General features: G+C 35.4%; 1 protein-coding gene across 2 annotated transcripts in view; it reads left to right on the top strand.

Moving 5' to 3' along the window:
- Window positions 1–16,554, top strand: part of TBK1 (TANK binding kinase 1) — a 44,048-nt gene that overhangs the window by 8,480 nt on the left and 19,014 nt on the right. The window contains exons 4-9 of one of the 2 annotated variants that reach the window (XM_086400201.1): window positions 2,162–2,291; window positions 4,204–4,385; window positions 9,130–9,290; window positions 12,133–12,243; window positions 12,699–12,783; window positions 15,288–15,467. In XM_086400201.1, coding sequence (XP_086256327.1) covers window positions 12,752–12,783; window positions 15,288–15,467 — 212 coding nt within the window. In that variant the 5' untranslated portion in view covers window positions 2,162–2,291; window positions 4,204–4,385; window positions 9,130–9,290; window positions 12,133–12,243; window positions 12,699–12,751. The remainder of the gene's footprint in view (window positions 1–2,161; window positions 2,292–4,203; window positions 4,386–9,129; window positions 9,291–12,132; window positions 12,244–12,698; window positions 12,784–15,287; window positions 15,468–16,554) is intronic. The other variant, XM_086400200.1, reaches the window with a different exon arrangement.

Genomic DNA, 16,554 nt, shown 5'->3' with positions numbered 1-16,554 from the left:
GACTCACAGAACTCAGGAAGGCACTATACAGTTGACCCTCAAACTGCACAGGTTTGAACTGCACAAGTCCACCAATAATAATGTGAATTTTTTTCCACTAAATATGTACTACAGTATTACACAATCTGAGATTGGTTGAATCTGCAGATATGGAGCTACAGATACAGGGCGTTGACTGTAAACTACTTTCTACTGCATGGAAAGTCAGCACCCCTAACCCCTGCTTTGTTCAAGGGTCAACTCTACTTACAAGTTAGTATCTCAGCAAAGCAAAAGGATATAAATTAGAACTAGCCAAAGGAAGAGATCCATAGGGCCATAGGACAGAATGTAGGAGGGTTCTAAACATGAATCTTCCTTTCCGCAAGGATACATTATCCTCCTGGCATTGATGTATGATATGATAGTACACACAGAGTACTGTCAACCCTGTAAGCTCATCCAAGCCTTTGGAGTGCACAGTTTTTACTGAGGCTCAATCACATATTCCGCATGGCCGAACTTTAGTCTCCAACCCTTCCTGTGGGTTCTGGCTAATTCCTTAGCCTCCAGAAGTCGAAACGGAAGTGCACGTCCTAAGATCCCCATCATAAATTACATTTTTAGACCGTCACATGGCCAAAGCCCCCAGATAGAGACACTTTTAGCAGATAGGACATTCTAGAGGCCTATTGAATCAGCTCCCAGTAGCCAAGGGCTTTAACTCTCTAGCTAAAATTAATTCTGTACTGCACAGTGGTTCGGTTCAGTTCAGTTGCTCAGTCGTGTCCGACTCTTTGCGACCCCATGAATCGCAGCACACCAGGCCTCCCTGTCCATCACCAACTGCGGGAGTTCACTGAGACTCACGTCCATCGAGTCAGTGATGCCATCCAGCCATCTCATCCTCTGTCGTCCCCTTCTCCTCCTGCCCCCAATCCCTCCCAGCATCAGAGTCTTTTCCAATAAGCAGTAATAAAAAGAAATATTTAACAAAATTTCAGTCACCTGGGAGCATGCTTATATATAATGTTTTGTGAGAAAATGAGTATTAAAAATATATATGCAGTATGATCTTGATAAATACAGTATGGTGTACAAAGTGTTATGTGTCTATAATGTGATTTGTTACGTAGAAAAAAGACTGGAAGGAAACATACCAAATATAATTATCTCAGTGATGAAATTAGAGATATTTCTCAAATTTTCAACTCCTCAAAACTCAGTTATTTCATTATTTAAAAGCAACAGCTTTTTTCTTTTAAAATTATTTCTTTCATACTACTCAATAGTAAAGAAGTTTTTTAAATATTTTATAAATTTATTTTGGGGATATATAGAAAAAAATTATAAAAGGAAGAAAGAGTAAAAAATGATAATGACTGCTGTACTTAAGATTCATTCACATTTTCAAGTTTCTGAAATGGGCATTATGTTATAATCAATGTGTATTTGTAAGTTGGTAATGCTTCTTTTTTTCCTCTATAAAGCTATTGTTAAATTGATGTTGTATCTTATAATCAATGGTACATTAAAATCATGGTTTAAAACAGATCAGCAGCTCAGATTCCTATGAGCTGACTAGAACTTTGCTCCAAGGGGACCACTCAATTATTCTGCTACCTATTTTTTTTAAGGCTAAAACTCAGGGAACTCTCTGGCAGCCCGGTGCTTAGGGCTCTGGGCTTACACTGCCTGGGGCGCAGGTTGAGTTCCTGATCTGGAAACTAAGATCCCACATGCCACATGGTACTGCCCCCCCAAAAAGCTATAACTCCCTTCTTTGAAGTAAAAGTAGTGAAAGTGTTTGTCACAAGAAGAACTCAAGTGTTTTAAGAGATTCATGACAAAAGCTCATATCCTAAATGTACTATTATGTATTAGAAATTAAACAATTTTGAAAGATCCGTTATAACATTGTAGCAGTGATTTTCTAATTGGATTTAGCCAGCTTTTACTGTGGTTTGTCTTTAAAGACAAATCCAATTTTAATATTAATTTTGGAAAGTGTTAACTCTCATCTGTACAGTCAACAAATATTTAACAAACCCTAGGTAAAAAGCAGTTCAAAATACCTTCATTATTGTAGCAAATCCAACTTTTAAATGAAGTCAGATGAGTATTGGCATATATTGAAAATTTATTTTTTCCATTTCCCCAGTCAGTGATTTTTTTTTTCCAGACAACAACAAGACATAAAGTACTTATTATGGAATTTTGTCCATGTGGGAGTTTATACACTGTTTTAGAAGAACCATCTAATGCCTATGGACTACCAGAGTCTGAGTTTCTAATTGTTTTGCGAGATGTGGGTATGTTTATTTGTTTATATGATTATATATGTGTGTAAATATAATTTAATGACATAAGAATTTTTAAAAATAAATTTCTTACATTCAAAGCTAAAGACCTTTATGGAGTGCTTTCTTAAATATGATATCAAAAGCACAAGTACAATAAGAAAAAAGTAGATAAATTTCATCAACATTAACTTTTGTGTGTCTAAAGGACAGAGTCAAGTAAAAAGACAGCTCATAGAATGAGAGAAAATATTTGCAAATCAGATGTCTGATAAGGAATTTTTATACCATCAAGTCAACAATAAAGAGACTACCCGATTTAAAAATCAGTAAAGGATTTGGTAGACATTTCTCCAAAGAAGATATGCAGGTGACCAACAAATATATAAAAAGATCATTAGGCATTAAGGAAATGCAAATCAAAACCGTAAAGAGATGCCACTGCATACCCACTAGGATGGCTAAAATCAAAAAGACAAAACAAGCATTGGTAAGGATGTAGAGAAATTGAAACCCTCGTATACTGTTGGTGGTATTGTAAAAAAAAGTGCAGGCACTTTACACAGTAGACTGACAGTTCTTCAAAAAGTTAAACAGTTACTATAGGACTTATCAATTCCATTCCTAGGTATTCATCTAAAAGAATTGAAAATATTTCCACACAAAAACTTGTGTACCAGTATTTATAATAATAGCAACAACAAAAAAAGGAAGCCCAGTATTCACCAACTGGTGAATAGATAAATGGGCTACATACAGTGGAGTGTTATTTGTTTGCAACAAGAATGAAGTAGTGGTACATGCTGTAACGTGGATGCACCTTGAAAAATTATGCTTAGTGAGAAACACCAGATACAAAAGGCAACAGTATTTGTATGATTTCATTTATGTGAAATGTTCAGAATAGGCAGATCCTTAGAAACAGAAAGCAGAGTAATGGTGGTCAAGGCTTTGAGAGAAGAGTGGAGTCAAGGAGTGACTGCTAATAGAGATGTGGGGGTTCTTTTTGCATAATGATAATGTTCTGAAATTGGTGTGATGGTTTGTATACTCTGTGGCTCTATACTAAAAACTGCTGAATTGTATACTTTAAAAAATGAGTTTTATGATATGTAAATTTTATCTCAATAAACCTGTTATTAAAAATAAAAAAGAATATGGCAGCCACAGGGAATAATATCTTCTTGGAAAGAAATGAATCAATATTTGAAGAATAGGAAAAGCCCAGTGTTATAAAGTATGAGGTTAGTGGGAATTCTTGAAATTGATACTGGAAGCAGTAGAGACTACTTAGCTTCCTAAGTATACTGGTAGTCCTGAGTTTCCATAATTGAATGTTGATATCTTGAAACTTATTTTTATATGTCATGCTTGGACATTAATCTGTCAGCTGTCAAACAAATGGTTCAGACTATCATTCTATGACACTGCATGTCAGTTAGCCCAAACAATTTCAGCAATTTCTATTAATATTTTTTTTTACTATATTATGTATTGAGTCTAGTTTACTATTTTATGGAATTTTTTTCCCCAAAGTAAAAATTTTAATTATGGTGAAATATTATTTTTCTTGGAAATTTGTATTCTTGGGTTTAGGTAGATGGCCCACAGGTATATAACAAAAAGTAATTCAGGAAGTCATAGGCTTAAGATCATTGTGTTCCATTTTCTTGACAGTATTTAAGAGAGACTGGACTCTTCCTTAGACCATATTGATCCCTGTTCTTCTAAAATTTCTCATTACTCAAGCATGAAATACAAAATCTAAGTATAATCTATTACTTCTTTGATTAAGATGACTTTGGACCAACTTATGTAAAAACTTACATTGAGTGAATAAGAATATATTAATGTTCATTAGTGAATCTGATGCACACACACATACCTACTTATGATTTCCTTTGTTTTATATTTATTGTTGAAGTGGGTGGAATGAATCATCTCCGAGAGAATGGCATAGTTCACCGTGATATCAAGCCAGGAAATATCATGCGTGTGATAGGGGAAGACGGACAGTCTGTGTACAAACTCACAGATTTTGGTGCAGCTAGAGAATTAGAAGATGATGAGCAGTTTGTTTCTCTGTATGGCACAGAAGAATATTTGGTAAGTCATGCATCACTAATAATTTTATTTTGGAAGCTGGATATATTATAAATATGGGTAGTTGGTCAACCAGATCACTCTATAAAATGTCTTAACTCATGGCAAAAACTAAATTTTCTATTCTAATGAATATGGTATGTAATGTGGAATTAGGTATTGGTTTCTAAGGGTGTTGCTTTCTGTTAAAAAAATTCTTGTAAGTTTTATAATACTCTTAAATAATTTTACTAATGTTATGCATCTATGTTAAAAGAAAGAACTGTCTGTACACTCCAGAAGCATCTAGCTAGTAAAGGCTTCCTTATTTGGATCAGAGCAGTTAATATATTACAAGCTTGTTATAATACAGTTCTCTGTAGAGCAAACTTCATTATAATTCTGAAGAAGACTCTCTTCAGGGAGGCTGGTTACTGAAAGATGAAAAGAACCATTATTAGAAACACACACAAAAAAATGAAATGCCTCTAAAAGATCTAACTTCAAATACTAGAAAACTAGAAAAGCTCCGTGGTTGAAACAGTTTATATAGATGTGTTTGTGTGAAGTTAGTAAACATTTGAAACACTTAAGAAAGGCACTTAAAAATAAGTACATTTAACATGTAATCAGAAAGTTTATAATATATAGCTGTCACTAATTGGTTATGGCTCTGAGTTTTATTTTAAAAGTCTTAGATTCTGTGACTTTTTTCCAATTGGATTCTGTGATGGTTATTTTATAATTTGAATAAAGTCAAGGTGCCCCTATAACTTTATTCAGATTGTTCTAACTCTGGCATGCATTAAAGTATCTTAACTTGTTCTATCAATATGTAACCACTAATTAATCTGCAGTTGTATTTTGATAATCTTTTATTAAGAGTACTTAAAAATGGGGACTTCTCTGACAGTCCAGTGGTTAAGACTTCACACTTAGAGTGCAGGGGCACGGGTTTAGTCCCTAGTCGGGGAATTAAGATCCTGCTGTGCAGTGCGGCCAAAAAAAAAAAAAAAAACCTAAAAATGGATTATATTCACCCAACAGCTATTTATGTACAAGCATTGTTGTGGGAATTGAGACTTCTGTAGTGTACCGGAAATACATGATTTCTGCTCCTGTGGAACCTACAATCTAGTGAGGACAGTAGACAAGTAAATAAGATAAATTCAGATAATTAAGTGTTGGAAAGACAATAAGGTAGCAAAGCAGAAGAAAGATAGCTGGGGAAAGCTTCCTTTCAATCTTAAGTCAGCTGATACTTTAATGATGAAAACAGGCAAGCCATGCAAAGATCTGGGGGGAAAGCAGCATTACAAGCAACTACAAAGGCCTAAAAACAGAAGTGACCTTGGATGTTTGGGAAACAGAAGGGATGACAGAATAGCTGGACCTAGTGAAAAGGCAGGTGATAAGAATTGGAGAAGTAAGCAGAAGCCAACCAGAGCACAGACTGGTGGTTTCTACCCTGTATGGTCACCCCCTGTTAATAATAAATGTTTTACAATATTCTTTTCAGTATCTTGAAATGAAATTCTTAGATAATATAATCAACCAGCATACCTAATTAAAGGAAGAGCATAGTATCTTAATATAAAGGAAAATATGATAAAATCATAGCTATTTAATATGTAAAAGTTTACTATCAATTTCAGTAGCAAACAACTGAAATCATTAGATGCCTGTACCTGTGTATGATGTTACCCCCAGTGCACATGCAGTGATAACCTGTGTATTGAATTGGTGAGTCATATTATCATAAGTCTTGTTACTGACATCATTTTCCAAAGCACTGAAGAATTCCTGATAAAGTTTCTAACTTAATAAAGTAGATTTGTGTATATTGCATTCCTATAGCTACAAAAATACTGTTTACTTTATAGTCAAAAATACACTGTTTACATATAAAATGAAGTGAGATCTTTATAAACAGATTTCTTAGCTGCACAAATATCTAGCAGGATATTCAAAAGTCATGCAGGAAGTCAGCATGTTCAACAGGATGTCTCTCATCTCTGGTCTTTGCCCACTAAATTCCAGTAGCCCTTCCCAATGACTGTGGTGATCGAAAGAAACAACGGCAGTACCATACTAGCCTTTGTGAGGGTGATCCCTATTACCGACTGTCAGTCTTTCACATAGTCTGTGAAGGCCACAATTTAGCCTCTGCCACTAACAGACTTGTAAAATGGAAAGAACACAACATTAAATAAACTAACTTCCAAGTCCATGCTGATCTCTTGGCTGAAATTTTACTGTAGTCTATTTTCCTATTTCAGGTTATTCCCAACTCTTTTTTCTAATAGATTACACCAGCAGTTATGATATAAGACACACACAGCCTGAAACTAAGCAGTCTAGAAATATTTCTGTTTTTAAATGAAAATTTTTCTCATTTTGGAATTCCCGGACCAGATGTTGAATCTTCTCCTTTTTATGTGTTAAAGACCAAAGGAAGCACCAGCATTTTTTCTTCTACTGTTTTTAATATGATGGCTTTCTTAATATGAATTACCCAAAAAGTTCATTCGGGTTTTTCCATAAGATAGTGCAGGAAAACTCAAATGAACATTTTGGCCAAACCGATTTAACCTGAGAACCTAGAGTAGGTTTGTCCTTATGCTCCTGTCCCAGATGCAGGGGCCTGGGCACACTAATGCTAATCCCTGTGCAAATACAAGTAGCACGTTCAGGAGAGAGCCTGTGGACCCAGATATGTCAGACCAGCATGCATCAGGCCATTCCAGCTAATCATTCTCAGCCTAGGGAAGGCTTCCAGCTATACTATTTAGGAACTATATTAGTGCACCTTTTGAGGAGGTCCCGCTTTGTCTCCTTCTAGAATCGCTGTATCTGCTCTTCCCAGGTTGGCAGCCTCATGTTCTTTGAAGATCAGGCATGTCCAGGTACTCTTGGCCTCTTCATAGCACCATTGATAAAGTAAGAACCTTCTGCTAGGACAGAGGTCTGGCTCGTGCTTCTTTAGACAATAATGCCTTATGTACCAGGCCACAGAATCAGCAAAACCACTCAGACCCTGTGTATCTGGTAGCCATGTTCCGACATACGTCTTAAGCCCCTCATGCTTGTCACCTCTTCTAATTTCTCATTAAAATGTATTTCCCAAAAAAGTCCCATCCATCCCCCCCAAAATAATCCAGAGCTTGTGACCCTTCGAGAGATGAATTCATAAACTGCATCATTTACAGTAGAGACACCCTCCCAGCAGTGTTATCCCAGTCCCTTGGGCCACTGCCGTATACCACAGTGTCATAAGGCATTGTTTTAGTTTGGGATCATTTGGGAGATCACTCTGCTCTGGTCCAGAGTACACTCTTACAGGTTTATCTACCAAAAATCTTGATTTACAGCATGTAATTTACATAAAGACAGTGTCACGGAGGCTAAGCATGTATGACTTCTGGCTGTCCTTTGCAGAGCTTAATGTCCATAAGAATCTCTGTCTGGATCTGTAAGCTCCTAAGCCACGCCCTATAAATTCCATCTGTTCTTCACAACTGTATCATAGTGTCTTCTGTGCTTAAGGACCATGTGGTGAACATCAGACCAACTTATCTGAGTTGCTGTATCCTCCAACATACCCAATCAGGCTAGTCCTCTGAATTTATTCTAGAAATTTAGTTTTCATCTTAGAGCCCTTATGACTTGCTCACATGGATTGCATGTGAGGTACGAGGGAAAGGAATTGAGGCTGTCTGATATGTTTTGGGTATGAGCAACTGGGTAGATGATGATACCATTTACTTAAAGGGTAAATATTAGAAGGAAGCAGGTTTGAGTCAGAAGACCAGGAGTCTGTTTTTGATACCTTAAGTTTAAGTTACCTTTTAGACATTTGAGAAAACTGTAGGATATATGAATCCAGAACTCAGGACAAGAAATGGTTTGGAACATTAAAGGATATAGGTAACATTTAATGCCACAGGCTGGAATGGGAGATGAAGAAGTAAGGCAATTGTCAGTGTGGACGGCTGTTTTGAGTTTTGCTATGGAGGGAAGCAGAAAATTTAATGATAGCTCGAAGAGGTTGTAAGGTCAATTTGGAGTTTTTTTTAATGGGAGATATGAAAGCATGTGTGTAAGCTGAAAGAAATGAGCCAATAGAAAGGGGGGAAATGATGCATAAAATAAAAGGGGTAGTTTTAGGAATTGATTTCTAGATTTGATGAGATGATATGATGGGCCCCACAGCACAGAAGTGGTGCTAGTGGTAGAGAACCCGCCTGCCAGTGCAAGAGACATAAGAGATGCGGGTTTAATCCCTGGATCGGGAAGATCCCCTGGAGAAGGAAATGGCAACCCACTGCAGTATTCTTGACTGGATAATCCCATGCACAGAGGGACCTGGCAAGCTACAGTCCCTGGGAGTGCAAAGAGTCAGACACGACTGAAGCAACTTGGTACAGCACAGGTGGAAAAGTTAAGCCTTTGATAAGAGCAGTTCCATTGTAACTGGTTCTGAACACAGATTCAGGTAGGTTGGCTTTTGGTAAAAGATATAAAGGAGAGTTGATCTCTGATTGCTTCCATTTTCTCACTGTAGAATGAAGTGAGGTCATCAAAATTGAGGGTCTAAGGAGGTGGTATTGGAGGTTTGAGGAGAGAGAGGAAGATGTGAAATAGTCTTTTCAGATTGGGAAAGTAAAATTATTAGTAAAGTAGAATTTCCAGACATTATTGAATACCTATTTTTGTGTAATGTATTTCACAGAACACAAGTTAGCAGCTTTTTCTTTTCTTTTTAAAGCATCCTGATATGTATGAGAGAGCAGTGCTAAGAAAAGATCATCAGAAGAAATATGGAGCAACTGTGGATCTTTGGAGCATTGGGGTAACATTTTACCATGCAGCTACTGGATCACTGCCATTTAGACCATTTGAAGGGCCACGTAGGAATAAGGAAGTGATGTAAGTGATTTCTCCATTTAAAATTAGAAATGATTTTTAAAATGTATATGTCTTACTGTATTTCATCATGTTAGAGAGGTACACTACTGAGTATTGATCTAGCCATCATTTCCGATATTTTAAACTATTTGATTTTTTAGTAAGAGTACAACCTTATAAAAATGTATAGAGATACTGTTTCATACTGTGTTTAACTATCTTATGTACAAAGTATAAATGGCATCCATATTTGGTCCATCCAGTCCATATTAAAAATATTGTGCCTTCTGAAATTTATTTCAGCACTATTTAGTCCTTTTTGTATGCTTATTAGTTTTTTCCTCCATATAACTAAGAAAATTAAAAAATACTTGCATGAAGTAATAGAACCACTAATAGAATTAGTGGATCAAAAAGAAATATGAACTGACCTGATTTCTTTAACTATTTCAAAAATAACATTTAATGTAATATTATTTTTCTAGTGTTGCTGTTTCAGTCTAAAACATTTTGCTGAATGCATTTTACTAGTACATTATACATTTATGCAACTGCCATAGTTACTAGGAAATTATTACTATATATGAAGTCACTGTTATAAACCAAATAATGGAAGAAAAGAGGGGTGGATTGTTAGATGTGAAGTTTATGATAAAACTCATTTGTACATTGGCCGCACATCTTTCTGTTTTGAAAGAAATTAGTGGTTGATCTTGCCTCATGAGAAATAGCCAACCTCTGTACACATAAAACTATAAGGTGAGGTTATGAATGTTGTTCAGTTCAGTGAAGTATAACTCACTTGACAGCCTTAATGTGTTCAACTGTTCTTTTAGATTTTGACGTTTCTCTCACATCTTTATATATTTAACACTGCCTTTTATAAGTGGAGCTTTCCTGGTGGCTCAGATGGTAAAGAATCTGCCTGCAATACAGGAGACCCAGGTTTGATCCCTGGGTAGGGAAAATTCCCTGGAGGAGGAAATGGCCACCCACTCCAGTATTCTTGCCTGAAAAATTCCATGGACAGGGGAACCTGCTGGGCTACAGTCCATGGGGTCACAAAGAGTCGGACATGACCGACTAACACTTTATAAGTAATAATCACAAGTGTAAACGTAAAATCTTTGGTCTTACCTCAGAAAATTAGGAGAAGCATATTTTTTCTTTTGTTTGTTTGAGGAGGTAAAACTAGTTTAGCTGATACCATGACTTTTGCTAAAACCTGAATGTTTTCCGTCAAGGAAAGCATACATATTTGTGGGAAGAAGTTATCCATTAGTGTACTGATTTTGGTATAGCATCATCACAGCAGAGTCCTTTTTATAAAATCTCTTCATTAGTGAAGGCTTAGAGTCAGTTTCTGTCTTTCTTCATTAAACATAAAGTGTGCCAAACAGTTAATCATGCTTTGCTGTCATAGGTGTTTTAAAGCAGTATCAGCATGTATTGCTGCAGTAAGAATGGGTTAAATAAAAGTGTAATGCTCTTTAATAAAGGAAACATGACTTATAAACAACTGGGAATACCTGGTACATTCTAATATCATTGGAAGAATTTTTTTCTTTAATTGCACAGAAACTAAACTTTTTATGAACATTGATGCTAATGAATGTTCAGAAGCGCTTTAAGAAATAATAAGGATTGTTTTGCTTGACTATTGAGTGATGTATTCCTCTCACATTATAGGAGTGTTGATCCCTCAGAATCTTATTTACATGTTAATAAATATATTTAGATATGTATCTTAACAAAATAAGTTTTTACAAGAGTTTATAAGCATTACCTTAATTAAGAATTCTGCCATTCATTCTTTTCACATCTCTTCTTGCATTATTCTCACAAATCTCTACTTAACTTCTCCACAATCTGATCCTTCTCACGTGAATGCAACTTATTTTTCACATTAATTTCCTTCTTTGAAAAATCTCTTAGTGCAGAAATCCTGGCTGTCTCTACTGAAGAAACAGCAAGCAGCTCAGATCAGTTGTTCTGGTTCCTTCTACTTTTTTAAAGAGTATGTTAATCTGCTCAGAGCACATTTATGTAGACATAAATCAAAAATTATGTCAGAAATACTGTCTATAAACTTACATAAGATTCTGATGTGTTATGATGTACATTTTCATCTTGAAGGCATGAACCTCTTATTTCTCTCCTAATTTCAGATTTTGTTTTAGAAAGGGCTGACACCCGTAAGGCTGCTTTCATTGCCCCACCTCCATCATTATTAGTATTCTTTCACTTCTTCATTCATCTCTTTCTTGACTTCATCTTTATTTTTATCACCATCATCAAGAAACAGATTAAGTTTGGCTTTTAATTTTGGTACACACATCTAATCCTGTAATGTGTATATATTTTCTCAATATGCAGAAACTTTCTGATACTGTGCTATGTATAGTTTTATCTTTTTTTTTTTTTAAAGGAAGCTATTGTTCATTCTGTAGTAATTTCATGGTCCAGTTGACTGTGCCTTTGGATAATATGAGTAAGAGGGATTAGATGCTTTTTTCCTAGTCTAGAGACATTCTGTAACATAACTTTTTTGTGTTTGCTCAATTTTTTCAGATGGAAAAATGAATATTTTTGTTGTGAACATCAAGATGCTGTTATATGGCACTCTGAGAACCCAAATGAAAATTAATTATGGCATATGTAAAATAATCGTACAGCCACTATTCTACTTCAGTCAGTCAGATTCAAAGTGTTTTGATTGTTTTATGGATCCTGTGAACATCAGTCGCAAAGTTTTGTCTAGTAGATAATTGTAGGTGCAACTGAGGAAATATTTTTGCAGAGCCCTTTGATAGGCTATGCAGTAACAAACTGCTTATTTTAATCTGCTTTTATTCCTCCCAAGGTATAAAATAATTACTGGAAAGCCTTCTGGTGCAATATCTGGAGTACAGAAAGCAGAAAATGGACCAATTGACTGGAGTGGAGACATGCCTGTTTCTTGTAGTCTTTCTCGGTAAGTACAGTGTTATGTGCCCTGTTCTCTTTGGTGTTGGGATCTTTGTTGATTAAAGTCACCAATACTTAAGTGTAGTTTTGTTCTTAATTTTTCAGTAGATGTTATTAAAGCATGCATTGATTTGTAATTTTCATCTTTGTGGAAATGTAAAGATTGATTTGAGTCTATGTAAATAATATTGCCAGATCTCTTTTAAGACATAGAGCATACATACATTTTTCAGATTGCTAATCACTGGTCTTAGAATTGTGTCCAGTGTGGGGTTCCAGCTTAGGACTTCGGTGTCTCTTGTGCTGACCTTCATTATGACCAAGCACAAATACTGGTACAGATAGGAATAACTAGAGTTCTAAGAAACAAACGTTGAAGAAGTCTAATATTACCCTCATTTTCAAAAAGTAAACCTATTATTCAAAAGGTGAGAAATAACAGTTTTCTACTGCTTTTTCCAGCATTTCAAAAGTTCATATGGGTCTTAATATAGCAGCCAGAACTCAAATTATACATGAATCCTGTTATCACAGAGAGAGATTTAAGGTAAAGGAAATTAAAAGTAGAGAGTAAATTTTTTTTTCTGTTGTATATCTTTTTTTATTGATGTATATTTGATTTACAAAGTTGTGCTAATTTGAGAGTAAATTATTTTAGATTTTACTCTGAAATAAAACCAAGGCAATCATCAGTATTTAGAATTTGTAATTACTGAATTACTTTCCATTTTTCTTGAGTGTGGGGATTGTATAATCCACAAGTGAACATATAGGTTATGTTTTATTGGTTTAACGCCTTTTAGAATCTGTGGGTGCTTTTTGTATTACTTTCAACATATAAGTAAATATGTTTATTCAAAATATTTAGACTGTACATATATACTATATATACCACAAGTTAATGAAATATGTTCTGTCATTTTATGTATTGATATCTGTGAAAACTCATTTAAACCAGTAGTTCCAGTGCGGAAATAATTTTTGAAAACCACTGGCCTCTGTGGGAGAGGGAGAGGGTGGGAAGATTTGGGAGAATGGCATTGAAACATGTAAAATATCATGTATGAAACGAGATGCCAGTCCAGGTTCAATGCACGATACTGGATGCTTGGGGCTGGTGCACTGGGACGACCCAGAGGGATGGTATGGGGAGGGAGGAGGGAGGAGGGTTCAGGATGGGGAACACATGTATACCTGTGGTGGATTCATTTTGATATTTGGCAAAACTAATACAATTATGTAAAGTTTAAAAATAAAATTAATTAAAAGAAAAAAAAAAAAGAAAACCACTGGCCTGACAGTTTCATTTTTGTGTGTTAAAAGTCTCCAAAACTAAATTGTGTCATGCAACTAGAATTACCAAGAGAAAGTCACTTTATTGGAGAGCAGAAATTCAATGTTATAGTAGTGATCTGTGTTAAATTTTGATTTAGAAAAGTACCCATTTGGAAAATCTCAGGCAAAACTGATAAAATTTAAAGGGGTCAGGAAATGAGCACTCGCTGTTTAATGTTTAACTATATTGCTGACATTCACACAGTGTTGTGTCAGTCTGAAATATAGATTGCATATTTCAGGAGGGTAGCAGGCCTTATCTAATTATTCTTCAGTATACTAAGTTATAAATTTTTTTATAAAAATTGCTTAGGTATCAAAGTATGTTATATGATTTTTTTAAATACTAAAGACTTTGAGTACTAACAATCAATAATGAAAACAACTACCAAAAATGTAAGAACTACAGAAAAAAGATAACCATCTTCTTTCTCATATGTATTAGTCAAGACTAGATAGCCAATGAGACAAATCTAACTCAGCTTGAGTGAAAACAGATATAAGTGAAAAATAGATTGACGTAATTCAAAGTTCATGTGTGTATGTAACTCAGAGCTCCACTGAATCCTCAGATTCAGATTATCATCAAGACTTGGTGGGCTTTCCTGGTGGCTCAGCAATAAAGAATCCACCTGCAATGCAGGAGATGCGGCAAAAGACCTGGGTTTGAGCCCTGGGCCAGAAAGATTCTTCAGAGAAGGAAATGGAAACCCACTTGAGTATTCTTGCCTGGAAAATTCCATGGACAGAGTCTGGTGGGCTACAGTCTGTGGAGTTGCAAAGAGTCGGACACGACTGAGCACGCACATGCTGCATACACATACCGTAAAAACTGTTAACAGATAATTATTTCATTGTCATGTAGTCAAGAATATATTTTTAAGATGACTTGAAATTCCATGAGTGAGTCTATTTAAACATATTTTAAAATTCAGGTAGTGCATGAGAAAGAATTAAGTTCTTTCCATTCATTTTTTTTTTTTTAATATTTAAGTTTATTAGTTAAAGATTGGAGGCTTCCCTAGTAGCTCAGACGGTAAAGCGTCCACCTGCAATGCAGGAGACCCCAGATTCAGTCCCTGGGTCAGGAAGATCCTCTGGAGAAGGAAATGGCAATCCACTCCAGTATTCTTACCTGGAGAATTCTATGGACAGAGGAGCCTGGCAGGCTACAATCCATGGGGTCACAGAGTCGGACAAGACTGAGCGACTAACACAGTCAAAGATTATTCTTAGTTTAATTGGCATTAATTGATTGCTAAATGATTATAGTGATTTTCCTTCTTGAAGAAGTATGCTACAAAAGGCATATGAATTCAGCATAAAAAATTAGGTGTTGGAGTGACATGTTAAAAGGACATTAATGACCCTGAAGTTAAACCATTATCCTCATGACCACAGGGTTCCAGTCAACTGATCTCACCTGGATAGCCATGTATATACAATGTTAGGATGTTTGGAAAAGTGAGGAAACTAGGGAAGGAGAGAATCAAAGAAAATAACATGTAAAAGCCAACATAAAAATACCATAATCCCTGGTTCATTGACAAGTAATATTAAATCAAGGTTACCTGGCTTTCCAAAAAGTTGGTAGATTTTTTACAATTTTAAATTAATCTTATCTGATAATAGTAATAACAGTTCCTTTGATTTGTTGGTAAATATTATGATTTTGTACTTAGATTCTTCATGTAATTCTTTTCAATACTATTTTAGGGGTCTTCAAGTTCTGCTTACTCCTGTTCTTGCAAACATCCTTGAGGCAGATCAAGAAAAGTGTTGGGGTTTTGACCAGTTTTTTGCAGAAACTAGTGATATACTTCACCGGATGATAGTTCATGTCTTTTCACTACAACAAATGACAGCTCATAAAGTTTATATTCATGGCTATAATACGTAAGTACCTCTTTATATTTTTTCCTATATCATGATGTTATATAATAGTTACGTATCTTCACAAATCAGGTGAAGAAAAGATGTACCCATTTCTGGGTAGAAAGTGTTAGAAAATGTTTTGGTACTTAGTAAATTACTTTTCACTTATCTTTAAAGTAAAAAGATTAATTTTCTAAAATTTACAAGTAAGCTAACTTGTTCTTAAACTACAAATTTTACAAGACTATTTTCCTTTATGTGCCTTCTTTCAAATTACTTAACCACATAACTACAATTAGCATTTACTAATAAATGAGCCAGGTTTTATTAAGAGTATTGTCCTGTCACTTAAAAATATTAAAGCATAAGTCTTAAAGATAGTTCATGTAATTATTTGCATATGTGGCCTAAAGCCCTTGAGTGCTGGGGAAAGACCCATTCCTTTTATCTTAAAAAAACAGATTATACCTACGTGATAAAAATCTACCCATGTGATAAAACTACATATAACTAAATCACACACACCTTTACATGTAGAACTAGGGAAATCTGAATAAGATAGGTGGATTATGTCAGTATCAAGGTCCTGATTATAATAGTGTACTATACTTATGCAAGATGTTACCACCGGGGGTAAACTGAGTGAAGAGTATTTAGTGTCTCTCTATACAATTTCTTTCAATTGCACATGAACCTACAGTGATCTCAAAATGCTTTTTTTAAATGAAAGTGGAAAGCATTACAAACCCATTCTATATGCCTTAGTTTCTATTTTAACAAGACTCAGGTAGCAGTTTTGATGCCTCATGAAATTAAAAAAGAGACTTTCACTGGTTATTTATTAAGGAATAAAATCAATTAGATGGAATAAAACTTTAGACATTTTGTCTAATATCTGTATCCAATAAGGGGCTTCCCTGGTGGTTCAGATGGTAAAGAATCTGCCTGCAGTGCAGGAGACCCAGGTTTGATCCCTGGTCAGGAAGGTCCCCTTGAGAAGGCAGTGGCTACCCACTCTAGTATTCTTGCCTGGAGAATTTCATAGACAGAGGAGGCTGGTGGGCTTTAGTCTCTGGGGTTGCAGAGTCAGACACGACTAAGTGACTAA

Source organism: Bos grunniens, chromosome 5 (assembly GCF_055505025.1).
Source record: "Bos grunniens cultivar Pamir isolate PY7600 chromosome 5, Bosgru_T2T1.0, whole genome shotgun sequence".
In the NCBI taxonomy this organism is placed as follows: domain Eukaryota; kingdom Metazoa; phylum Chordata; class Mammalia; order Artiodactyla; family Bovidae; genus Bos; species Bos grunniens.
This window is presented reverse-complemented; position numbering and strand designations above follow the sequence as displayed.